Below are 21,082 nucleotides of genomic sequence, written 5' to 3' on the forward strand. Positions count from 1 at the left end.
TGGAGTCAGCCTGTGTGTCCATTAAGGAGTGATTGGATTTATAAATGTGGTTTTATATTATATATACACACATATATAAAATATATACGCACACTATGGTGGTATACACACACACACTGTGTACCTATCACCTGAAAAATTCAAAAATTTTTTTAGATTCAGGGGTATTACACACACACACACACACACACACACACACACACACACACACACACACAATGGAATACTCCCCAGCCACAAAAACAATGAAATTATATCTTTTGCCACAACATGGATGGAACTAGCGGCCATTATCCTAAGTGAAACGACTCAGAAACGAAGTCAAAAACTGCATAATCTCTTATAACTGGGAGCCAAACAATAGGTAGGCATGAACATCCAGAATAGAATAACAGACATTGGGGACTCCAATAGGTGGGAGGGTGGGAGGTGGGTGAGGTAGGAAATATAATTTATTGGGTACAGTGCACATTATTAGGGTGATAGGTGCGCTAAAAGCCCAGACCTCACCACTAGGTGTTATGTCCATGTAATGTGACTGCACTTACACCCCTGAATCTAAATTTCTTTTAAACTAAAGACTTTGAAAATCTGTTTTTCTTCTTTTGTCATTAAATCGTTTATAAAATTCAGCCCAACTTAAAAGTCCATTATTACAGTGATATACAATTACTTATTTTCTCTTTTCCTGTGGAATTCCTCCTCACTCCTTTCTCCTCTATTTTTTTTTTTTTTTTTTTTTTTTTTTGAGGTCTGTATAAAATGTACCAATTCTGGGATAACTTCATGAAAAAAGTACTTTGTATACTTTTGCTATTTTCCTCCAGTTAGCACAAAAACAAACAGGACTATATTCCTCCTCCTCTGAAACTTAATGGCCTCATTCAACATATTTTACACGGGCCTCATTTTTTATATAAGTTTATGTATGTAACAGTGTATACAAATGTTACATGAGCCCCACTGCCACCATGTGGTTTAAAAACCCAGGAGAGTTGGTTGTAACATTCTCTAGATGCACAGTGAGGAATAGACCCTCACTGTACTTTCCATCTCTCAACACAGAAACTGCCCTTGTCCTCCGTGAATTTGCTGGTGAAATTCCTCTAGGGGCAGGAGGAAAGGGAAAAAGCCACACGAAGATCTCACAACTCCAGAACACAGCAAATAATGCGGTGGGGTGTACATATATATTTAGAAAATCATATTGCACCCCTCAAGAAAAAAAAATGTACTCAAAAGGCGAAGAGAGAGCATTATATACTTGGGTGATCAAGAAAGCTCCTTGCCCAAAGACCTGCAGATTCGGAAGGTATACTCTTTGTCCCTCGAAACTGGATTCAACCCCTGCCCCCAGCGTCACGTGAATTGGCAAACTAGATGTAAGTTATGGCCCCAGAATCTGGGAGGGGCGCGTCGACGAGCTGCTTCGGGGTCACATGTCTTCGTAGAAGGGCATTGGTGTGACAGAGGAAGGCATGTCCGGGGTACCTGCGCCTGTTTGAGCTCTGGGAGGGAAGGCGAAGTGGAGAGAGCCTGCAGTGAAAACAGATTGGAAGGATGGAGGCAAGGGAGGGGAAGGAAAAAATGAACACCTCCCTGAACTTTCCTCTCCCTTCGTTCCAGACACTTGAAATAGAAATAATAACATGAACAAAAATGCTTACAACCACGATGTTATCGCCTTACTTAAGTTGCTTCACTCTGGAGGGTATGGGGTATAAAGTGCACACTGCGGTTGTGTCGGGAGTAAAGGTTCGGGCTGGTGTGGGTGCGCGCGCGGGTGACCCCACCTTTAGGGAAGCCGGCGCCCTACTCTCCAGGCAGTAGCCCCGGCTGACCCCCTCCCTCCTCCTTCCCTCCTCTTTTCCCTCCCTCCCTGCGTGTCTCCTCTGCACCGGCCCCCGCCGCGGAGCCAGGCGGCAGCACCGACGCCGCCGCAGCTCCTGCCCGCATCGCGCTAACCCGCGCCCCCGGCTCACACGTAGCCGGAGCGACTGAGCCAGCAGCCCCGGGCCCGCGCTGCGCACTGTGCGCACGGCGGGGTTGGCTGAGCTGACCTGCGCTGGGCTCCGGCGCCGCAGGCAGCTGGGGAGCGCGGCGTGGGAGAGGACGCTGAGACGCAGGGGCGGCCGCGCCGAGGTGACAAACTGCGCACCTGGAAAGTTACCCGGCTGTCTGGTGAGGTTCGTGGGCTGGGGGGCTTGGGCACCGGGGTGTGAGGGCGCGCCGGGAGGGACAGGGTCGGTGTGCGCGCGTGTGCATGCTGTGCATGCGTTGCGCGATGTGCGGCTCTATTCCACACCCAGCCGGTCTCTTGATTGTGCTGTTTGAGTGTGGACGTGTGTACGCGTTGCATTCGCTAGGTGTGGCAGCGTTTCCTGAGCTCCTGGAGGCAGGGAAAGGCTACTTGTGTTTAGAGGCTCGGATGAGGGCGTGCGAGGCTCAGCCCCAGTGGGGAGTCCTCAGGGTTCTCGAGGTTTAGGGAGGAGCGGCAGTGGAGGCTGTTGCTCCGAGCTAGGGCTTGGCGGTGCTGTCAGGGCTTGCGCTCCCGGCTTTGCTTCGTCCAGCTCTGAGTAGTTGCTAGGGGACAGTCCTCAGGCAAGGACTTTTAGGAGTCCTGGTAAACTTGTGTGGGTGTCCTTTTGTCACTCTCGGCACCGTGAGGCGCTTTCATATTTCTGTATTTCTCGGTGATGAAGAAACAAGAGCAAACAAAGCCCAGAAACCAGCTACTTTGGGGATGAGAGAAAAAGAAATAGGTTCAGTTTTGAGAAGAACTAAGGTGCAAGTACAAAGTAGCTGAGGTTAGAGCTGACAATAAAAACAATGTATGCAGAATTAGGTAGAAAGAGTGACGCTGGGACAAATGCCTTGATTTCCTGATCTTCATCTTGTTCCCCAAGTTCTCAGGGGCTTTTAATTTTTTTTTTTTTTTTTTTTTTTTTTTTTTTTTTTTTTTTAAGGAAGAGAGCAACATACACCTGCCTCCACCCCACCACACTGTCATACTTACAGTTTCTTAGAAATTGTCTCTTTTCTTTGCAAGTTTCTATTTAACTCTCGAAGAAGGCGATCATCCCACATAACATACACTAGCTGTTTTCAGTAGTCCTGTTTAGTTTTGCACAGGAGGGTATGGGCTAATATGGTAGAGAATTCTCTTTGGAGAATTAGAGCGCATCCTCTCCATTGGAACACTGCGTGACTAAGAATAAACGACCTGAAAAGATGATGCCCAGACATCTTTCTCTTTTACATGAAATCCTTAACTCCAGTTCTATGAAGTCATTACAAGTGAGGCTAATGAGAATTCACCTCACAATGAAGGTATATGTTGCCTGGCTGTTGCCCAAGGCCTGTGATCCCTTATTGTCTTGCTTCCTCTAGGCTACTTTTCCTATCAATTATCTCTTCTTCTCCCATGTTTTCATTTTTCCAATCTCCTGTGCTTCATTATTCTGGAGCTGCAGACATTTTCAAGTTTTCATTATTTTAAAAATCCCTTACGTGAACCGTGATACCATCTTGCAGGCTCTACTCTTAGTGTCAGCTCTTTCCATGGTTCTTTGTAGTTGGGTGTCTATCCCCATTCTTGTTTGACAAATCAGATTTAGTACTTTTCCCTCTGATCTCATTTCCTGTGACAGGCCTGTGGGATGTGAGTACAGCCTGCTCACCTCTTAAGGATCTTATCTGCATGGTCTTTCTGATGCTTCTCCTAAATCTCTTATTGGTACACATGTTCCTTCTCCTTCTTTGTTATTTTCTTCTCCTCCTCCTCCTCCTCTCCCACAAATAATATCCACAGATATTACCTATTTGTTCATAGGTAACAATAGAGACATTCCTTTCTTATCTCCTTTAGTGATCTCATCTACAAATGGGACTTCAAGTCTTCTATGGAGCAATCTCTTCCCTTGACTTTTCTTTTTTGCTTCTAACTGCTAGACATTTGCATCATGATGACCCAAAAGCATCTCAAAATCAATATGTATAAATCCAGACTCATTACTGTCTTTTCAAAGCAAGCTCATTCTCCTGACTTCTGTCAGTGCCACAGTGCCTAGCCCATACACGGTGCCTTATGTGTTCTTTTGGAATGACTGAATGAATGAAGAGTAGATAGTACTACTTTCCTTCAAGCCTCCTAAGATCAAAACATTGAAATCATTTTAATTGCCCTCCCGTGCACATCCATTTAATTACTACATTAGAGATGCTATCCTGCAGTGTTCCTCCTACTCATCCTTTTCTTTTAATATTAATCTCTTCACATCCTCTCTCACTTTAACCAAAGCAATACCTTCTTACCATATCTTACAGTTTTCTTTCCAACCTCATATAGACCTAGACACTCTTCCTCTCCTCATCACCAATATCCTGGGCATTTGCATCCAATTCATCAACTTCAGCCTCTATTTATGTATCAATAACTGCTTAATATTTTCAGCTTTCCTCTTTCTTTAGCTTTTCTTGTCCCTCATTTCTTACTGCTCACCAAACTTCTCTACCTTAAAGTTTCCACTGGCGCTTCAAACTGAGTATATCCAAAATTAAACTCGCCGTCCTATCCCTCGAATCTGCTCCTCATTTTGGTCAATGACATTACCTTTTACCCGGTCGCCACGATGTAAACTTTCAAATCCTCATCCGCTTTCTTCTTGCCACCACTCAAAAATTCTGTCAGCTATAATCTTCTGACCTGGACTTACAGACCCACATTTCTGTGTGTTTGCTTGTTTATCTGTTAATGTAGCCCCCAAAATAGCTGAATTTGGTAGTCAAATATAGGCTATGTGGCATTCATAAAATTCGCTGCAAACATTCTGCTGGGGCAGAGGGTGGGGAGGGGAGGCACTTTAAAGAAATAATCAACCTCCAGAGTAGCTGCAACTTTGGTACAATAAGGTCATATGATTTCCTGTCAAGAGAAAGTTTTTCTCTAGCCAGGATGGTGTGGACAGAGAAAACAAGCAGTAGATTCCAAACTGAGCCCCAGGTCAACAGTCACAAGGTCAGATGGACAGATGCTTTTAATTGTGGCATTGATGTGAAAGTGAGCTGTTTCTCACGAGGACAACTCTGTGTGGTTTTGTTTCAGGGAGAAGAATCAGGGATTTATATATTCAATTATTTTCTAAAGGAACTTTAGAGAGACAAGCTAATGGTAACATCAAATGTATCAGTTTCCTATCTACCTAGAATATTATCTGTAAACGTCTGTATAATTCACCCCTCTGATTTCCAGCCGAACTGCCCATTATCATTAAAAAATCAATTCTGCTTTCCATGATGTATTGAAGGGAAGGACATTGCAGTGTTACATATAGCTGTAACTTTTTTTGAATCTCATATGACAATGTTTTTCTCTCTGGCCACCATGGAGATGGTCAATTTTTTTCTCGAGTTCAAGAAGTTCAAGTCATTAAGTAGTGCTGGGACTCTGAGCTTTAATCCTGAAACTATCACCTCCTATTTGGATTGGTGCAATAGTATCTTCCCTTGTCTTACTTCCTCTAAGCTCTTTTTACTCCATTCCTTATTTATGAGAATATTATTTTCCTAAAGGACAAATCTGACCACATAACTAGAAAACTTAGTGTATCTTAAGATTCAGATACCATAATGTGGCATAGGAAATTTTTCAGTGTCTTACGTTTTCAGTTTCATTATTCATTACTCTCCTTTCATCCATCACACATTTCAGCCTGTCCCTTGACTGTGCTATGAGCTTTCTTGCATTCATTTCTTAATACATAATTCTTTTCTTAAACTAATAGACTTTCTATTTTATAGAAATTTTAGGTTTATAGAAAATTGAGTAAAAGCACAGAGTTCCTATATACCCACCTCTCAGCACTTTCCCCTGCTCTTAACATCTTTCAGCAGTATGGTACGTTTGTTACAAGTGATGGAACCAATATTGATGCATTATTATTAAAGTCCATAGTTTGCATTGGGGTTCATTCCTTTTATATATTCCATGGGTTTTGATAAGTATATAATGAAATGTATATGTCAATACAGTCTCATATTGAATAGTTTTACTGCCCTGTAAATATTCTTTCCCACCTATTCCTTTCTGTCTTTCCCCAAGCTCCTGGCAACCACTGATCTTTTTATGGTCTCCAAGTTTTGTCTTTTCCAGAATGCTATATAGTGGAAATCATACAATGGATAGGCTTTTCAGATTGACTTCTTTCACCCAGCAATATGCATTTAAAGTTCCTTCGTGTCTTCTCATTGGCTGATATTGCTTTTATTATTGAATAATACACTATTATATGGATGTGCCACAGTTTGTTTATCCCTTTACCTACTGAAGGATATCTTGGTTACTTCCAGGTTTTGGGAATTATAAACAAAGCTGCCATAAACATTCATGTTCAGGTTTTAGTGAAAACATATGTCTCGTATTAGTTGGGTAGATACCAAGAAACATGATTGCTGGCTTGTAGAGTAAGAGTAGATTTAGCTTTGTAAGAAGCTGCCAAATTGTCCCCTAATGTAACTGTATCATTTTGTATTCCCACTAGCAATGAATGAGCATTCCTGTTGCTCCCTATTCGCACCAGCATTTGGTGTTGTCAGTGTTTTGGATTGTAGTCATTCTAATAGGTGTGTAGTATTATCCCATTATTGTTTAAATTTGAGATTCCCTAATGACCTATGATGTTGAGTATCTTTTTATATGCTTATTTACCAACTGTGTGTCTTCTTTGGTGAGGTGTCTGCTCAGATCTTTTGCCCATTCTTCAGTTGGGTTGTTTGTTTTCCTATTATTGAGTGTTCAGAATTCCTCCTTTATTAGACATATGTTTTAGAAGTACATTCTCTCAGTCTATGGCTTGTTTCTTCATTCTCTTTTTTCAAAGCAGAAATTTTAAATTTTAATCAAGTCAAATTTATCAATATTTTTCTGTCTATGAATCAGGCTTTTGGTCTTTTATCCAAAAGTCATCACAAAACCCAAGATCACCTAGAATTTCTCCTGTGTTGCCTTTGGGGGGTTTTGTAATTTTGTGTCTTACATCTAGGTCTGTGATCCATTTTAAGCTAATTTTTGTGAAAGCTATAAGGTCTGTATCTAGATTCTATTTTTTTTAAAAAAATTAATGCCTAGTTGTTCCAGTACAATTTGTTAAAAAGACTATCCTTTCTCCATTGATTTGTCTTTGCTCTCTTTTGTATTCTTTGATCTTTGGATCAGTTGACTGTGTTGTTTAGGTCTACCTCTGGGATCTCTGTTCTGTTCCATTGATCTACTTGTCTATTTTTTCACCAATACAACACTATATTGATTACCATTACTTTATTAGTAAGCCTTAAAGTTGGATAGTATCAGTTCTTCCTCGATATTGTGTTGGTTTAATACATGTTTTCTGTTCAATAAGTTTTTCTTCTAAGATAAATTGTCAGATAAATAATGTTAACTGTAATAATAATAGTAACATTTAATATTTCTTAAACAAATACTATATGCTAATACCTGTGCTAAATTTTCATCATGATTTATCTCATTTAATCCTCTAAAAACTCTAAATGACAGGCAGCATTATTTTATCTATCTCTCTATGTTTTTATCTTTTTCTTCCATTACTGACACTCAAGTATCTTGCCTGAGGGCATATAGACCACTAAATGAAAGTGCTTCGACTGGGACTCTGAATCGGTAACCTTAGCCAGCACTATACCATCTCCCATATTGACAGATATACACGTAGCTATACACACACATCTATATATGTGTGTGTGTGTGTTTGTCTGTGTATATTTATAACAGACTCCAGATGGGTAGAGAGAGAAATAGATATTATCTAGACCAGAGCCAAGATTCTGGTTTCAAACTGCTATAGGGCTGGAGGAAAAACAGAAAACAAAGCTTAATTCCTCCCACATTGACTGCCAGGTGTTAATCCGCCTGCAGGCGCCTTCACAGTCACTTTTGCTTTTCTTATGTCTATTCTAATTACCTCTTGGTGGACAGCAGTTTCTAAATGGTGATTACATTAATATAATAATTTGTAGTTGTATATAGCTTTTCTCTCTTCTAGCGAAATGCCACTACTCATTTGATTGCTGTCTCCTATACCTAACTGCAGAAGAGTATTGCCCCCACAGTGAACTATGGTTTTTGGTTGCCTTCAAAGATATTTAGGTGGACCTCTGTGTTTTAAGCATTTCATTGCAATGTGTGAAAATAAATAGGGGCTACATGAGAGAATTACAGAGTTTCAATTATTAAGTCCTTGGAGTCATGAATTGGCTCCGTGTCATTCATAATCTTTTTTTGTCTCTATCTTTAGGTGGGGAACTTGTTTTGCAGTCTGTTTGTTTCCAAATTATTTCTTTTCTCAATGGAAGATAGAATCCAGGAAAAGTAAGAGTCCTTTACTCCTGGCCACATCCTCCCAAAGGAATAATGTGCTTCTTTAAAGAGTTTTGTCACTTGAGAGGATGAGGTAGAAGGATGGCTTGAGCACAGGATTTCGAGATCAGTTTGAGCAACATAGTACAAGACCCCATCTCAACAACAACAACAACAACAAAAAATCAGTCAAGCATGGTGGTGTGCCTCTATAGTCCTAGCTACTCTGAAGGCTGAGGCAAGAGGGTCACTTGAGTCCAGGAGTTTCAGGTTACAGTGATTGCACCACTGGCCACGGCATCTCATGGCCTCAGAGGGAGACCCTGTCACCACAAACAAACAAACAAACAAACAACGCACAAAAGACTCTTGTTGGAAGACATTCAGTTTACTAGACTTCTGTCCTACCCAGAAATGATCCTCTCTGGGTTTTCTTCACACCAAGACATTAATTGCCTGTTTCTAGTTACATGCTATAATAAGAGCTGCTTACCTACTTCATGTGTGCGACCTGCCAGGCATTGTATGGGATACTTTACAAATGTAATAATCATAGTAACCCTATGAGATAGATATAAATATATTCCCTTTTGTAGTTAAGAAAGTAAGACTCAAAGATTTTTAGGAATATATAGAAGGTTGAGAAAGAGCAGATTATTTTATAACCCTAATTGGCCTGACTCTATTGCTCATGTTAAATTCTGATCTTTATCTCCAAACTCATTTCTTATTACGTCATGTGCTGCCCTCTGACTGTAAGAATGATTTTAATAACCTGCAGTTGCCAGATTGAAGGAGCAACATTCTGTGGTTCATTTCTCTTTGTGGCCAGCAATACGTATTTGAGGAACAGCTTATCTTAGTGACTGATACAGGAAACAGAGTGAATCTAATTAGGTTTTATGAAGCCAGAGTCTTGAAACCTTGGCTTCAGGGACAACAATATTTAAATGGATGAACTAAGTAAGAAATCAGACTAGTATTGAGCCATGTAGTAACTTACTTATGTATCTTAAATTAGTGACTTGAAAGATGAGTTACTCTCATTTTCCCATCTTTGAAATTCTAAATAGCTTGAAAGATTTACATAGCTTCCAACTAAACCAGAGGATAATTGGTTTTTTGGGAGAATTTAACATCCTCTACCTACTGTGCTTCAAGTTTGTAAAATTATTGGGTTGGCACAGAATTTTTCGAATACCATCCATAGAGCAAAAATGATTCTAAGCCTTTTCATATTTGTAATGCTAAAACTGTTTTCTGTGTCAAATTTGACTGCAAATCCATGATGGGATATGCCCCTGATATAGTATATGATACTTTGGTCTTAGTAAACAATTTTCCATGGACAAAATGAGTGAGTTGTTAGTTTAATATTAAATTTGAAAGATGTTGTATGTGCTCTTTTCTTTATAAGGCAAATCCTTTTCCTCCTACCATTACATCTCCCTTCTTTCTCTACTGACCTAAGAATACTTGTCCATGAACTGAGAAGGCTGTCTAGAAAATGGCTCACTGATGCGTGTTAAAAATGTGTGTACACATTAATTTAAAATATTTTTGGAGTACCTTTCTTATGCTTGCAATTCATAATCTCATTCAGGCTTATTCTCAGATTTCCATATAACATATTCTGAATTGCTTATTCAGGATACAAGTATGTCCAGGGCGAATTCTTTGAATTCTAGTCTCTTCATCCTTCTTATATATTCATAATATACAAGATCAGTAAATGCTGCCAAGTCAACAGAAACTTAAAGGTTAAACCTGCCACATCTCTGCAACATATTAAGGCAATTCTCCGAAGGCTAATGTTTATTAATGACCACTTTGAACCTGAATTATATGAGAAATATCTAGGTGTTTCAAGATTGCTTTTATAAATGCATTTATTTTCTGTTTATACCATCCATTGTAGGCAATCTGCATTGACTATTTGGTCACATCTGTTTGAAACCTAGACGCTGTGTTACATCTTTGCGTCTGTGCCTTTGTTGTTGTAGAGGTCACTATTATTCTGGTAGAACTAGTGAAAAAACTCTAAGTATTTCACTTCTATTTAAGTGTGAAGTTTGGAGGGAGAGAGGGGCAGATGTGTGGGTTATAAAACTGCGAAGTTTCATTTCTTCTGATTTGAGATAATCAGAAGTAATTCAAGCCTAGTTTACAAGTGCTATAATGCTTTTTGGGTTATGGCTGTTGTATTTGTCTGTTCTCATGTTGCTATTATAATAAAGACACATCTGAGACTGGGTAATTTAAAAAGGAAAAAGGTTTAATGGACTCCCAGTTCCACATGGCTGGGGAGGCCTCATAATCGTAGCAGAAGGCGAAGGAAGAGCAACGGCATGTCTTACATGGTGGCAGGCAAGAAAGCATGTTCAGGGGAAACTCCCCTTTATAAAACCATCAGATCTCATGAGAGCTATTCACTATCACGAGGACAGCATAGGAAAGACCCGCCCCCATGATTCAATTATCTCCCATTGGGTACCTCCCACGACATGGGGATTTATGGGAGCTAAAATTCAAGATGAGATTTGGGTGGGCACACAGCCAAATGATATCAGCTGTCAAAAACTGCATGTGTAAAAGTATGAAGTTTAAATAGGTAGTCTAAAGAGCTTTTAAACATTATAATAATTAGTCAGAGCAGTATTTCCCAAACTCCACACATTCAAGTTCTACTTTTATGATTCTGCTCATATGTGCTTATTATCTGCAGATGATTTATTTTTATTTTCATCAAATTGACTCAGTAAGCCTAAATATCTAGTTTAGTCTTCACTGAAGCAATAATAACAATGAGATCACAACTTTGTGGTGATATTTATATTTCAAATATGTGTTAAAATAAATACATAGCTATTAGACTAAAACAAGTTCTGAATAAACTAAATCATGCCTCATAACCCCTGATCTGCGTACCACATCCTGAGACTCACTAGATTCATGATTACTTTGGGGCCTGAACTGAGGACATTCATTTCTTTAATTTTTGAAATTTTCATAACTTCCCACACTACACCAATATAGGAGGACATTCTTAATAGGAAAAGAATAGAGCCTTGCAGGCATGGGTCGTACATGTTGGAGATCCTCCACTTTGGACATAAAATAAAGGATGTAGAACAATTTAAAATTCTTCTTCCTGTTGGTGACCACAGTTCAGAAGTGTTTTAGCAGTGAGTGTTATCAGAAATGCAAAAACTTAATAGATACATACAGCAGGAGGAAAGTGCTAATCAAGCATCACCAGCTCTGCTTCCGTCTTCTGAGAAATGCAGATGTGTAATTTTCTAAATCTGGGGAAGGTTTCTTACTGTTGCCGCATGGGGAGCTGTGAAAGTTATGACATTTCCATACCTCTGTTGTTGTAGCTGCTCATTTGCATTTTATCTTTGCCATGCTAACATCCAGGTCACAGTTTTGTTGTGATGATTTTGACAGCTGTTCAGAGAGACTATCCAGAGAAAACAGCAGGTAACTCAGACCATTTGTGCAAAATGTTTAGGTGTGATACTTGTGCTCTCAAAGGGACAGGTAAGAATGAACCCAAATGCCAACTCTTCTTCATGGAGGGAAAAAAGAAATCAATAGATAGCTTTTTTTTTTCTTTTTCTGGAAACATGGGGAAATTTATTACTTTTCAAGCAGTGATGATTGCTGTGTTCCTATTTATGAAACAAGATAGGAATGAGAGGAATGGTGGGGACTGTTGGGAAGTGAAACTCCACTTGAAACTTCCCAATTCTGTGCCCTCTCAGGTCCCTGAGCAAAATGGGAAATGGTTCAGTGAAACCTAAACATTCCAAGCACCCAGATGGACACTCTGGGAACCTCACCACTGATGCTCTGCGGAACAAGGTGACAGAGCTGGAGAGAGAGTTGAGGAGGAAGGATGCTGAGATCCAGGAGAGGGAGTACAATCTGAAGGAGCTGCGGGAGCAGCTGTCGAAGCAGACCGTGGCCATTGCTGAACTCACAGAAGAGCTCCAGAACAAGTGCATCCAGCTGAACAAGCTGCAGGATGTGGTGCATATGCAGGGAGGAAGCCCGCCTCAGGCTTCTCCAGATAAAGTGCCTCTTGAGGTCCACCAGAAGACCTCTGGATTGGTCTCTCTCCATAGCAGGAGGGGAGCAAAGGCTGGCGTGTCTGCTGAGCCAACAACCCGGACCTATGACCTCAACAAACCCCCTGAATTTTCCTTTGAGAAAGCAAGAGTCAGAAAAGACTCCAGGTAAGAAGTTTCCACAACCTTTAAACTCAGATGGCCTTAATGTTGTGAAATATGAGAGTGATATTTATTAAGCCTCCTTAATGATAAAGAACATATTAACCCTTTCAGATGTGGGGGTAGAGGGGATTTTTTAATGATTTTGTTTTGCAAAAGAATCTCCCATTGGGCAGAAGTTTAAAGTAGAAATTGCACTATGTATCTCACTCTGTGAGGAGCTCAGTTTACTCACAGTTATTTCTATTACCTTGAAAACCCTAGGGGTGTGAAATAGTATTAGAAAGTGTACACTTCTCTTTCTAGAGGAGTGAACTTAAAAATGTACACACATCATAGTGAATTGTGACTATGTTAGCAAAAAACAGTCACATTTTAGCATTCTTCTCTTCAAGTGTCATGAAAAAGGAACATACTGTAGCCTTAAAGAAAGATGAATTCATTCACTCATTCATTCCAGTTTATGTTGGTCTCTACTCTCTGTCAGCCAGTGTGTTAGATTCTAGGTATGCCTCAGTGAATAGAAACAGAGCCTTTCTAGCAGGGGCGGTAAGCAGTATACACAGAAACAAGTCAGCAATGTGTAATTATTATTATTATTATTATTATTATTTTTTTTTGAGACGAAGTCTCGCTCTGTCGCCCAGGCTGGAGTGCAGTGGCCGGATCTCAGCTCACTGCAAGCTCCGCCTCCTGGGTTTACGCCATTCTCCTGCCTCAGCCTCCTGAGTAGCTGGGACTACAGGCGCCCGCCACCTCGCCCGGCTAGTTTTTTGTATTTTAGTAGAGACGGGGTTTCACCATGTTAGCCAGGATGGTCTCGAACTCCTGACCTCGTGATCCACCCGTCTCGGCCTCCCAAAGTGCTGGGATTACAGGCTTGAGCCACCGTGCCCGGCCGCAATGTGTAATTATTAATTGGAATCAATAATATGATACAAACCAATACTATAGCAGGTGGTATCTGGAGTGAGGGGAAAGGAGGTCAGGGAGACAACAACAGAAGCAGGCTTGTCATGAAGGCCTGGCTGAGGAAGTGACCTTTAGCAGACTTCAAGCAGCATGAACCAGGCAGAAAGAGGATTTCAGGCAGAGGGAACAATTAAAAGCTAGAATTACTTTTAAAAATTAGAGTTTTTAAAAGAACATATAAATATTTGCCACTGCATTCATGTATAGGGGTGTGTGTGTGTGTGTGTGTGCGCGCGTACATTTCTTTATGGGTGAAAGTTCGATTTTCTGGGTCAGGAAAGACTCATTAGAAACATCATGAATTAGGGTTCCCTTCCTTCACTATTTTCAACTGAGTATTTATTAACTGAAATTAAATCTTTTGCCTCAATAACGCCTTGGTCGAGCCTGAATCTCTATTGCAAAATGCAAGATCTGTGAAATTGAAACAAACTTTAACTTATTCACTAACATAAGTATTATAAATGAAGATAAAACATCTGACCTAGACAAACAAATGATTAATTTTAACCACAGAATTATAAAGGGAGGTTTAATTAATCAATTTGTTGACAGTATTTGAAGCATAGTGAATGATCAATAAATATTTGTGAAGGAAGTTAGTGATGCCAGATTATTAATTGTAATATCCTGTGACTGAAAGAAATTTGATTAATATTGGATTTCAGCAGAGTTTTATTAAGTCAAAATTTTATTAGTCTAAAATGTCTCATCTGTTTCCTTTCAAAAGTAATAATTATTTTTAATGGTATGAATTCTGAAATTATAGATGGCACAAACTTATATTTGTTTTAAAAAAACTGAGCATCATCCAGTGTTCTCTTTTATCAGAGATATATGAACTCTACATAGTATATGTATCCATATACACATATATAATAATATTATAGAATGTGTACTACATTACTATATATATACACATAAGTATAATCTATTATTTACTCACAAAAATGTTACAAATATCAATGTGCTTTTTTATGAAGAATGACATGTAAGAGAATTTAGTAGCAGTTCATCTTCTTTGACCTTCTCCCTATATATGACACCAGATGTATTCTCTTCAACCAAGATTATGTTCAGTTACTTTGTTCAAAGACATATGCTCATCTTGAGGCAAAACACCATTCTCCTGGTGCTGAAAAATCTGAGATAAGCATATTTCCTTGAATTTATTTAAGGATAAATTATTAGCTTTGCTATAACCAGGCAAAAAAAAATCAGTAGTTATATACAATTTCTGTGCCAAACCAGACTTCTTTCTGTCTATAGTGAATGGGACGCAGGAAGGATATTGTATCTCCTGAATAAGGATTGTTGATTATTCTCCTCACCATAAAGGCAAGCCAAGTGGGTACAAGTCTGTGTTGTGGTCAGGATAAAGAAATGGGCTAATAGATTTCTTAATGATTAAATCCCAAAGAGACAAAAACTGTATCATCCATGCCCTAACAATCCTCATCTGCTTTCACAGAGCCCTGTGGTTCTAAATTGAATAGTGACATAAAAAATGGAAACATTCATTTTCAGTTGACTGTTTTGTACCTCAGTTTCCCTTGCAAAAAGTACAGATACCTCCTTAAGTCTGAAATAGCTAGCTAAACACACATAGTTAACTTTATCAATTCAGAAATTTAAAATTGTTCAATTTTTCAAAAGTGCTCAATATTACAATTCATTTTCCATTTCCAAATCGTTTCAGTATTGGATAAAAGCCAAAAGTAAACTTTGGATATTTTTATATCTCTTTTATATTATACAGCCTATCAAAAATTTGTAAGAAACAATTTTCCAGAAGTTAGAGCATTAACAGGGTAGACGTGTCCTTCACTGATGAAAGGATGATGTACGGTGTACATTAGTTTGTCTACTTTTCCAAGCAATTCCTGCTAGATAACAGAGATTTTAAGATCATCAGTCAAAATGACTCCTCTGTTTAATTTTTGGTTCTCCTAATTTATTTGTTGGACTTTTATAAAGTATCCTGGCTGAATTTATGGCTAAATCTGTTTGTACTAATATACACATCAACTACATTTTGGATAAAGTTCACCCTTCCATACTGGGCCAGAAAGCCATTGAATGGCTTTTCAGTCTTTTTGTCAAAGGGACTATCTATGATGAACACTTAACAGTGAGCAAGAAGCTGAGGGGGGAGTGCTAGCTCTCCTTCAATCAACAATATTAGGGAGATATGAAGCACCCATAGAAGCCAGAGAATAAAATTTGATGGAATGATAGATTCTGAATTTGAATAATCAGTTTCTGTAATTCATGTCACAGTATTCTATGATTTTGCTAAGGTACCTGTGCTCAGATATATCATAAGTGGTGAGTGAGCCTCTTCAGTTGCTGGGCAGCTCCAGCTCATGCCAGCTTTATTGTCCTGTACCCATCAAATACACTTTTATGGTCTGAAGGTGTAACTTACATTGTCTGATTGTACCTCCCTACTTTATATGGAGGAACTAATAATGACACACTACTGGCATTAGGAAATTCTGGAAATTTGTTTCTTTCTCATTTCAAGGATCTGCATTTTAATATCAGGTTCTAGATTCAGTGCTGTCCAGTAGAACTTTCTTCAGCAGTGGAAATATTATATAATCCATGCTTTGCAATATGGTAGCCAATAGTCAAATATGGCTATTGAGCACTTGAAATGCAGCTAGTGCCACTAAGAAACTGAATTTTTAATTTATTTTCTTACAGAGAAGATTGAATCTGATGGATTTTTAATTTTAATTAATTTAAAAACTGAATAGTCACATGTCTATTGCCTACTCTACTGAATACTGCAGTTCTAGATAATATGGTTTTGACTGTAACTGCTATTGCCTAAGATGGGAATTATGACTTAGTTTGGGAACCCTTTATAGACAAAGTGAGACCTACGTTCAGTTTTAGGACAACGCCACAGAAAATGAGTCTATGCCTGTCAGATTGAGGTGGGCACAATGTGAAATCACTGGTCAGCTGCACCCAAACTGCAGTATATCATAGCTCTTTGTAGGGACCTGGCTTTGTGCCTACTGACCATTTTAGATCCTCAAAAGCATGCAGCATGCAGTGGGCATGTAGCCTGTTTATATAACAGGCACTCAGCTTTATTGAAGTATAAATGTCATGATGAGTCAGGGTACTACCGTGTGTCAAATACTCTGATCTGTGATTTAAATTTAACATGTTGACCATCAGAAGACCTTAGAGCCATAGGAAGCTTAGAGATTGTTTGATGCTACCCCCCTTACTAGAGAAGTAAGGACACAGGTGCTGGGGAGTTAGGGAATGTACCATCGTTGGTGGCAGAGCTAAGATAGAATCCAAGACTCTTGAAATCAAGATCAGTTCTTTTCCTCTTCAGTCGTACTCTAGTGTTCCAAGAACTACCCACAAATGTGAAAGACCTTGATTAGACCAGCCTGGGCACCAGTCTATCTTATTATAATATGCCCTATTGATTGATATTAAGAGTGGTGGTGCTTCCTGGAGCTCCCTAGCTTCATCCATGTGGAGTTGAGCAGAGGCGGTCCATTGCATTGATGCCTACTAAGTTCTGGATCCTTAGAGCTGAGGTCTGTGAGAAAAGGACATTGAGAATGGGTTTGATCCACCTGATGGCACCAACTGTGGCATATATAGAGGGTCACATATGGGTTCCTGAATAAGTACAGTGCTTCTCAAGGCTGAGAACTGAATATCACTGGCAGAGAGGGCAGAGAAGAGCTCGCCTAGCATTTCTGCCCATGTCTGGTCTGCCTTGAGCACCAAGACAACCATGCATTCAGATGTCACACCTTTTACTAAGTTTTTCTTTTCTGTTTATGTAGATATTGTTTAGAAAACTTCATCAGAGCAAAATTAGGAGCTCATGCTGAATGTCTGGTGGAACACAGGCAAATTAATCAGAGACATCTGGCAAGTTGCTGGTATGACTGCATTTTGCTAGGGATGCTTAAACTATCATTTGAAACTATTGCTCTTTCATGAAAAGGAAAGATAAAACAAAGACTTGCCATCTGACTTCAGATATGAACTCCAGTTTTAGGAAGGACAGTTAGTTTTATCCGTCACTCCGACCACAGGAGCAGAATAGGTAAAAGAAGAAAATGCTAGTGAGTCATACGTTTAAATAAGATGTGGAAAAGAACTGTGGAAGAATATGTTTGTTTGTATTTGCTTCCTTTCCAAAGCAGTACTGAGCATTTGAGGATGTACACTACAGAACATGTTGTATTCCTCTTTATTGAAGAGGAATGTTTCCATGGAAAAAAATATTTATATACCACTAATTATGTGCCAGTCACCACTCTGAATGCCTCACAAATACTGAATCATTTAATCCTCACAATAAACCTATGAGATAGATATTATTCATCACCCCCATTTTGTGTATGAGAAAACTGAGGCATACAGAATTATATAACCTGCCAAAGGTTATGCAGAGTTTAATACAGGAAACAGAATTCAAAATCAGAAAACCCACTATCTAGAGTCTGCTCTAATCATTCCTATAGATGATTTTTTCAAGATAACAATCAGAGGTGGACTCGACCTTTTATTGGAAAGCCTTATTTAAAATTAAATATATAATCAGAAATACATTTTTTTAAATGCAATGATTAGAAAACTCTCCCTGCTATTGTTATTTTTCTCTGAAAATGATTCTTCCAGAAAGTGCTGCTCTATTAGCAGTTTGCAGTAGTGGGAACTTTTGCTGGGAAGGAAACACCCCTTTTTTCCCTTCCATGAAATAGTGACTTACATGTTGCCATATGAGAGGCTCTATATCTAGATTTTACATAGATAATTGAAGATTTTAAGAGTGTATATACAGGCTCTTAGCAGTTGGACAGTTAAAAATTGGTATACATTCTCATAAATGCTATTGCCTTAACCTGGGTCTTCAGAAAAGCAAAAATTGAAGCTGTCTATATAGGATAAGTCATGGAAGAAGAAAAATATCCAGTTGTGTGGTGATCTGATACCCAGAATCTACGGGTGAAGGTAGCTGGGTGATGTATCTGGTGAAAGTTGTCAGTATGCTTGAAAACAAAAGTTTATATTTCATAGTGATAGATAATGTGCATGTAGACACTCAGGTCAAAACTAGCTACTCCGCGATGGGATGAAAAAACTAAGTTATTGGTTGGCTATTACATGTCTGTCATTCTGCATATTTAACTCATGGAGGCCTTAGACTTGCCTAATGAGGCATCAGGTTTTCGTTTTACTGAAGGTGAAATTAAAGCTCAGGGTCATTCCATTTGCTCCAGGTTGTAATGTTTATATATTTTTGGAAACAGTTTTCCAATTTGAGTCTGCGTGATGTCAAATGTGTATTCTCTACCACAATGTGCACAACATTTATAGCCTGTGCAGCCTGCAGTGTGAGTGGCTTCTCTTGGGGTTGTATAACTAGGCTGGGGGCTTTCTTTGTGGGGGTGAGGTAGGGTGGGTGGTACCGTTAAGCTCCAAAAAAAGAAGAGGTAAAAAGCATGGAGGAGGCCGGGCATGGTAGCTCACGCCGGTAATCCCAGAACTTTGGGAGGCAGAGTTGGGCAGATCATGAGGTCAGGAGATCGAGACCATCTTGGCTAACATGGTGAAACCCCATCTCTACTAAAAATACAAAAAATTAGCCGGGCGTGGTGGCAGGCGCCTGTAGTCTCAGCTACTCGGGAGGCTGAGGCAGGAGAATGGCGTGAACCCAGGAGGCGGAGCTTGCAGTGAGCTGAGATCACGCCACTGCACTCCAGCCTGGGCACAGAGCGAGACTCTGTCTCAAAAAAAAAAAAAAAAAAAAAAAAAAAAAAAAAAAAAAAAAAGAAAGAAAAGCGTGGAAGAATTTAGGAGCCTGACTGGGATTAAGTGGCAGCTGCCTTGACATCTAGATGAAGTTAAAGAAGCTTTGGCAGCAGGTCTGAGTCCTGGCACCCAGTCAGTCTTCCTTTCTGCCTCTGTCTTTTCTCTAGGAGCCAATGAGCTCTGGGCTCTGCTCACTCTGCTTCCCCACCTTAGCCCTCTCAGCCTCTCAGATGGTCTTCTGCTTAGTTGATATCTGTCGTTTAATCCTTCTCACTTTATCCTTAAAACTTCTAGTCTGTTAGTTGCTAGGCATTAGGAAAAATATTTAATGAAGCTTTGGAAAACACTGAGGATTTGAAGGCTAATTGTTTTGAGTAGTCAAAGTCTAAGTGCTCATTGTAAGCACTGTGCTGACTGAGGAGCCTACCCTCGCCTTGTGGGCTGCATTCCTAAGGGGATGCACGATGCTATTCTTACACTACACAAAAACCATGGCACTTTTGGACCCAGTACCTAGCCTTGGCTTAGCAGCTTTAATGTCCAAGGTTCCCTTTAGTCCTTCAGATTAATACATTCAATGCAACAAATATTTATTGAATGTTGAATCAATGAATCCAATTCTTTAATATTTTCTTCCACATTTGCTTCCCTTTTCCTTATTTCTTGTTGTCTTCCCTCCTTCATTTTTTTTCACTAATTCTTTAATTTGGTTTCTTCCTAATCTTCTCTCATTCTGACTAGTCAATGGCCAACACTACCAATTTTGAGTATCTATTATTGGGTACACTGCTATGACTTATCCATAGTTATCTCAGTTATTTTCACAGTTAACCTATCAGGTAAGTATTATTATATGAGGCTTGTTAAAAGTAAGTAGCTAGTCCATGGTTATCACTAGTAGTGGCTAGGGCTTCTATAAAATCACCTAGATGTTAAAACATCTGCCTCTTAATCACAACAACTCTGAAATCTGTTCTCATTTTATTTCGCTTGCTGTTGTTTTAATTTATGTAGGATATTTATAGCAGTTTCTGGATCTGCTTGGTTCCAAATAGGTTATTCCAGGTGAGTTTGAGTAGTGCTGGCTTTTAACAAGGGTCCTGGTTGCCTGGGCAGGAGCCTCTACCTCTCCTCCCTTATATTTTCTAAAAGTCCTCAGAAACGGGTGGCTCCTTTTGACACCCCCCCCTTTTTTTTTCTTTTCTCAAAAACATTCTGGACACTGCCCATTCCTTGCTAGATACCCAGGAAAGACTGTAGTAGAAATAGCATCATTGAGAAGAACAGTGATCTTTCTTTTCCTTGCTTGCTGGATAAGAGAGAAACATCACCACTGGCCTTTGCCTCCTAATAAGCAGCACTCAGTTTCCACAGAACCTCCCTTTTCCTTCTGTAAGCCTGAGCAGCTCAGCTCCTGTCGCCTCTTTCTAGAGTTTAAATTGCAATACAATTCTCAAAAAGGGGAACAGATCGGAAGACAAGGATGCAATGTTTCGATTTTCAGACTCTTTGGAAGTCCTTTCTTTGTGAAGGATACATTTCTTATATCTATCCTTTAACTAAAACTATTTCTTTTCGTTAAAGTCTCACTTTAAAATGATTTGTCTTCTCTTTTTGCTGATTCTCCTTAGAGGTATTTGTTAGTTGTAGATTTTTCAGTGCAGTTATGTGGGACAGGTTTCTTTTCTCCTTTTCCTTT

The 21,082-nt window shown here is 39.4% G+C and overlaps 1 protein-coding gene across 1 annotated transcript in view; it reads left to right on the plus strand.

The window, feature by feature from the left end:
- The first annotated feature begins 2,088 nt into the window (after nucleotides 1–2,088).
- The window catches only part of PRKG2 (protein kinase cGMP-dependent 2), a 126,228-nt gene continuing 107,234 nt past the window's right edge, over nucleotides 2,089–21,082 (plus strand). Inside the window, exons 1-2 of the mRNA XM_017893943.1 lie at nucleotides 2,089–2,186; nucleotides 12,139–12,612. Coding sequence (XP_017749432.1) covers nucleotides 12,152–12,612 — 461 coding nt within the window. The 5' untranslated portion in view covers nucleotides 2,089–2,186; nucleotides 12,139–12,151. The remainder of the gene's footprint in view (nucleotides 2,187–12,138; nucleotides 12,613–21,082) is intronic.

The sequence above is a fragment of the Rhinopithecus bieti genome, unplaced genomic scaffold (assembly GCF_001698545.2).
Source record: "Rhinopithecus bieti isolate Rb0 unplaced genomic scaffold, ASM169854v2 scaffold_23591, whole genome shotgun sequence".
Classification (NCBI taxonomy): domain Eukaryota; kingdom Metazoa; phylum Chordata; class Mammalia; order Primates; family Cercopithecidae; genus Rhinopithecus; species Rhinopithecus bieti.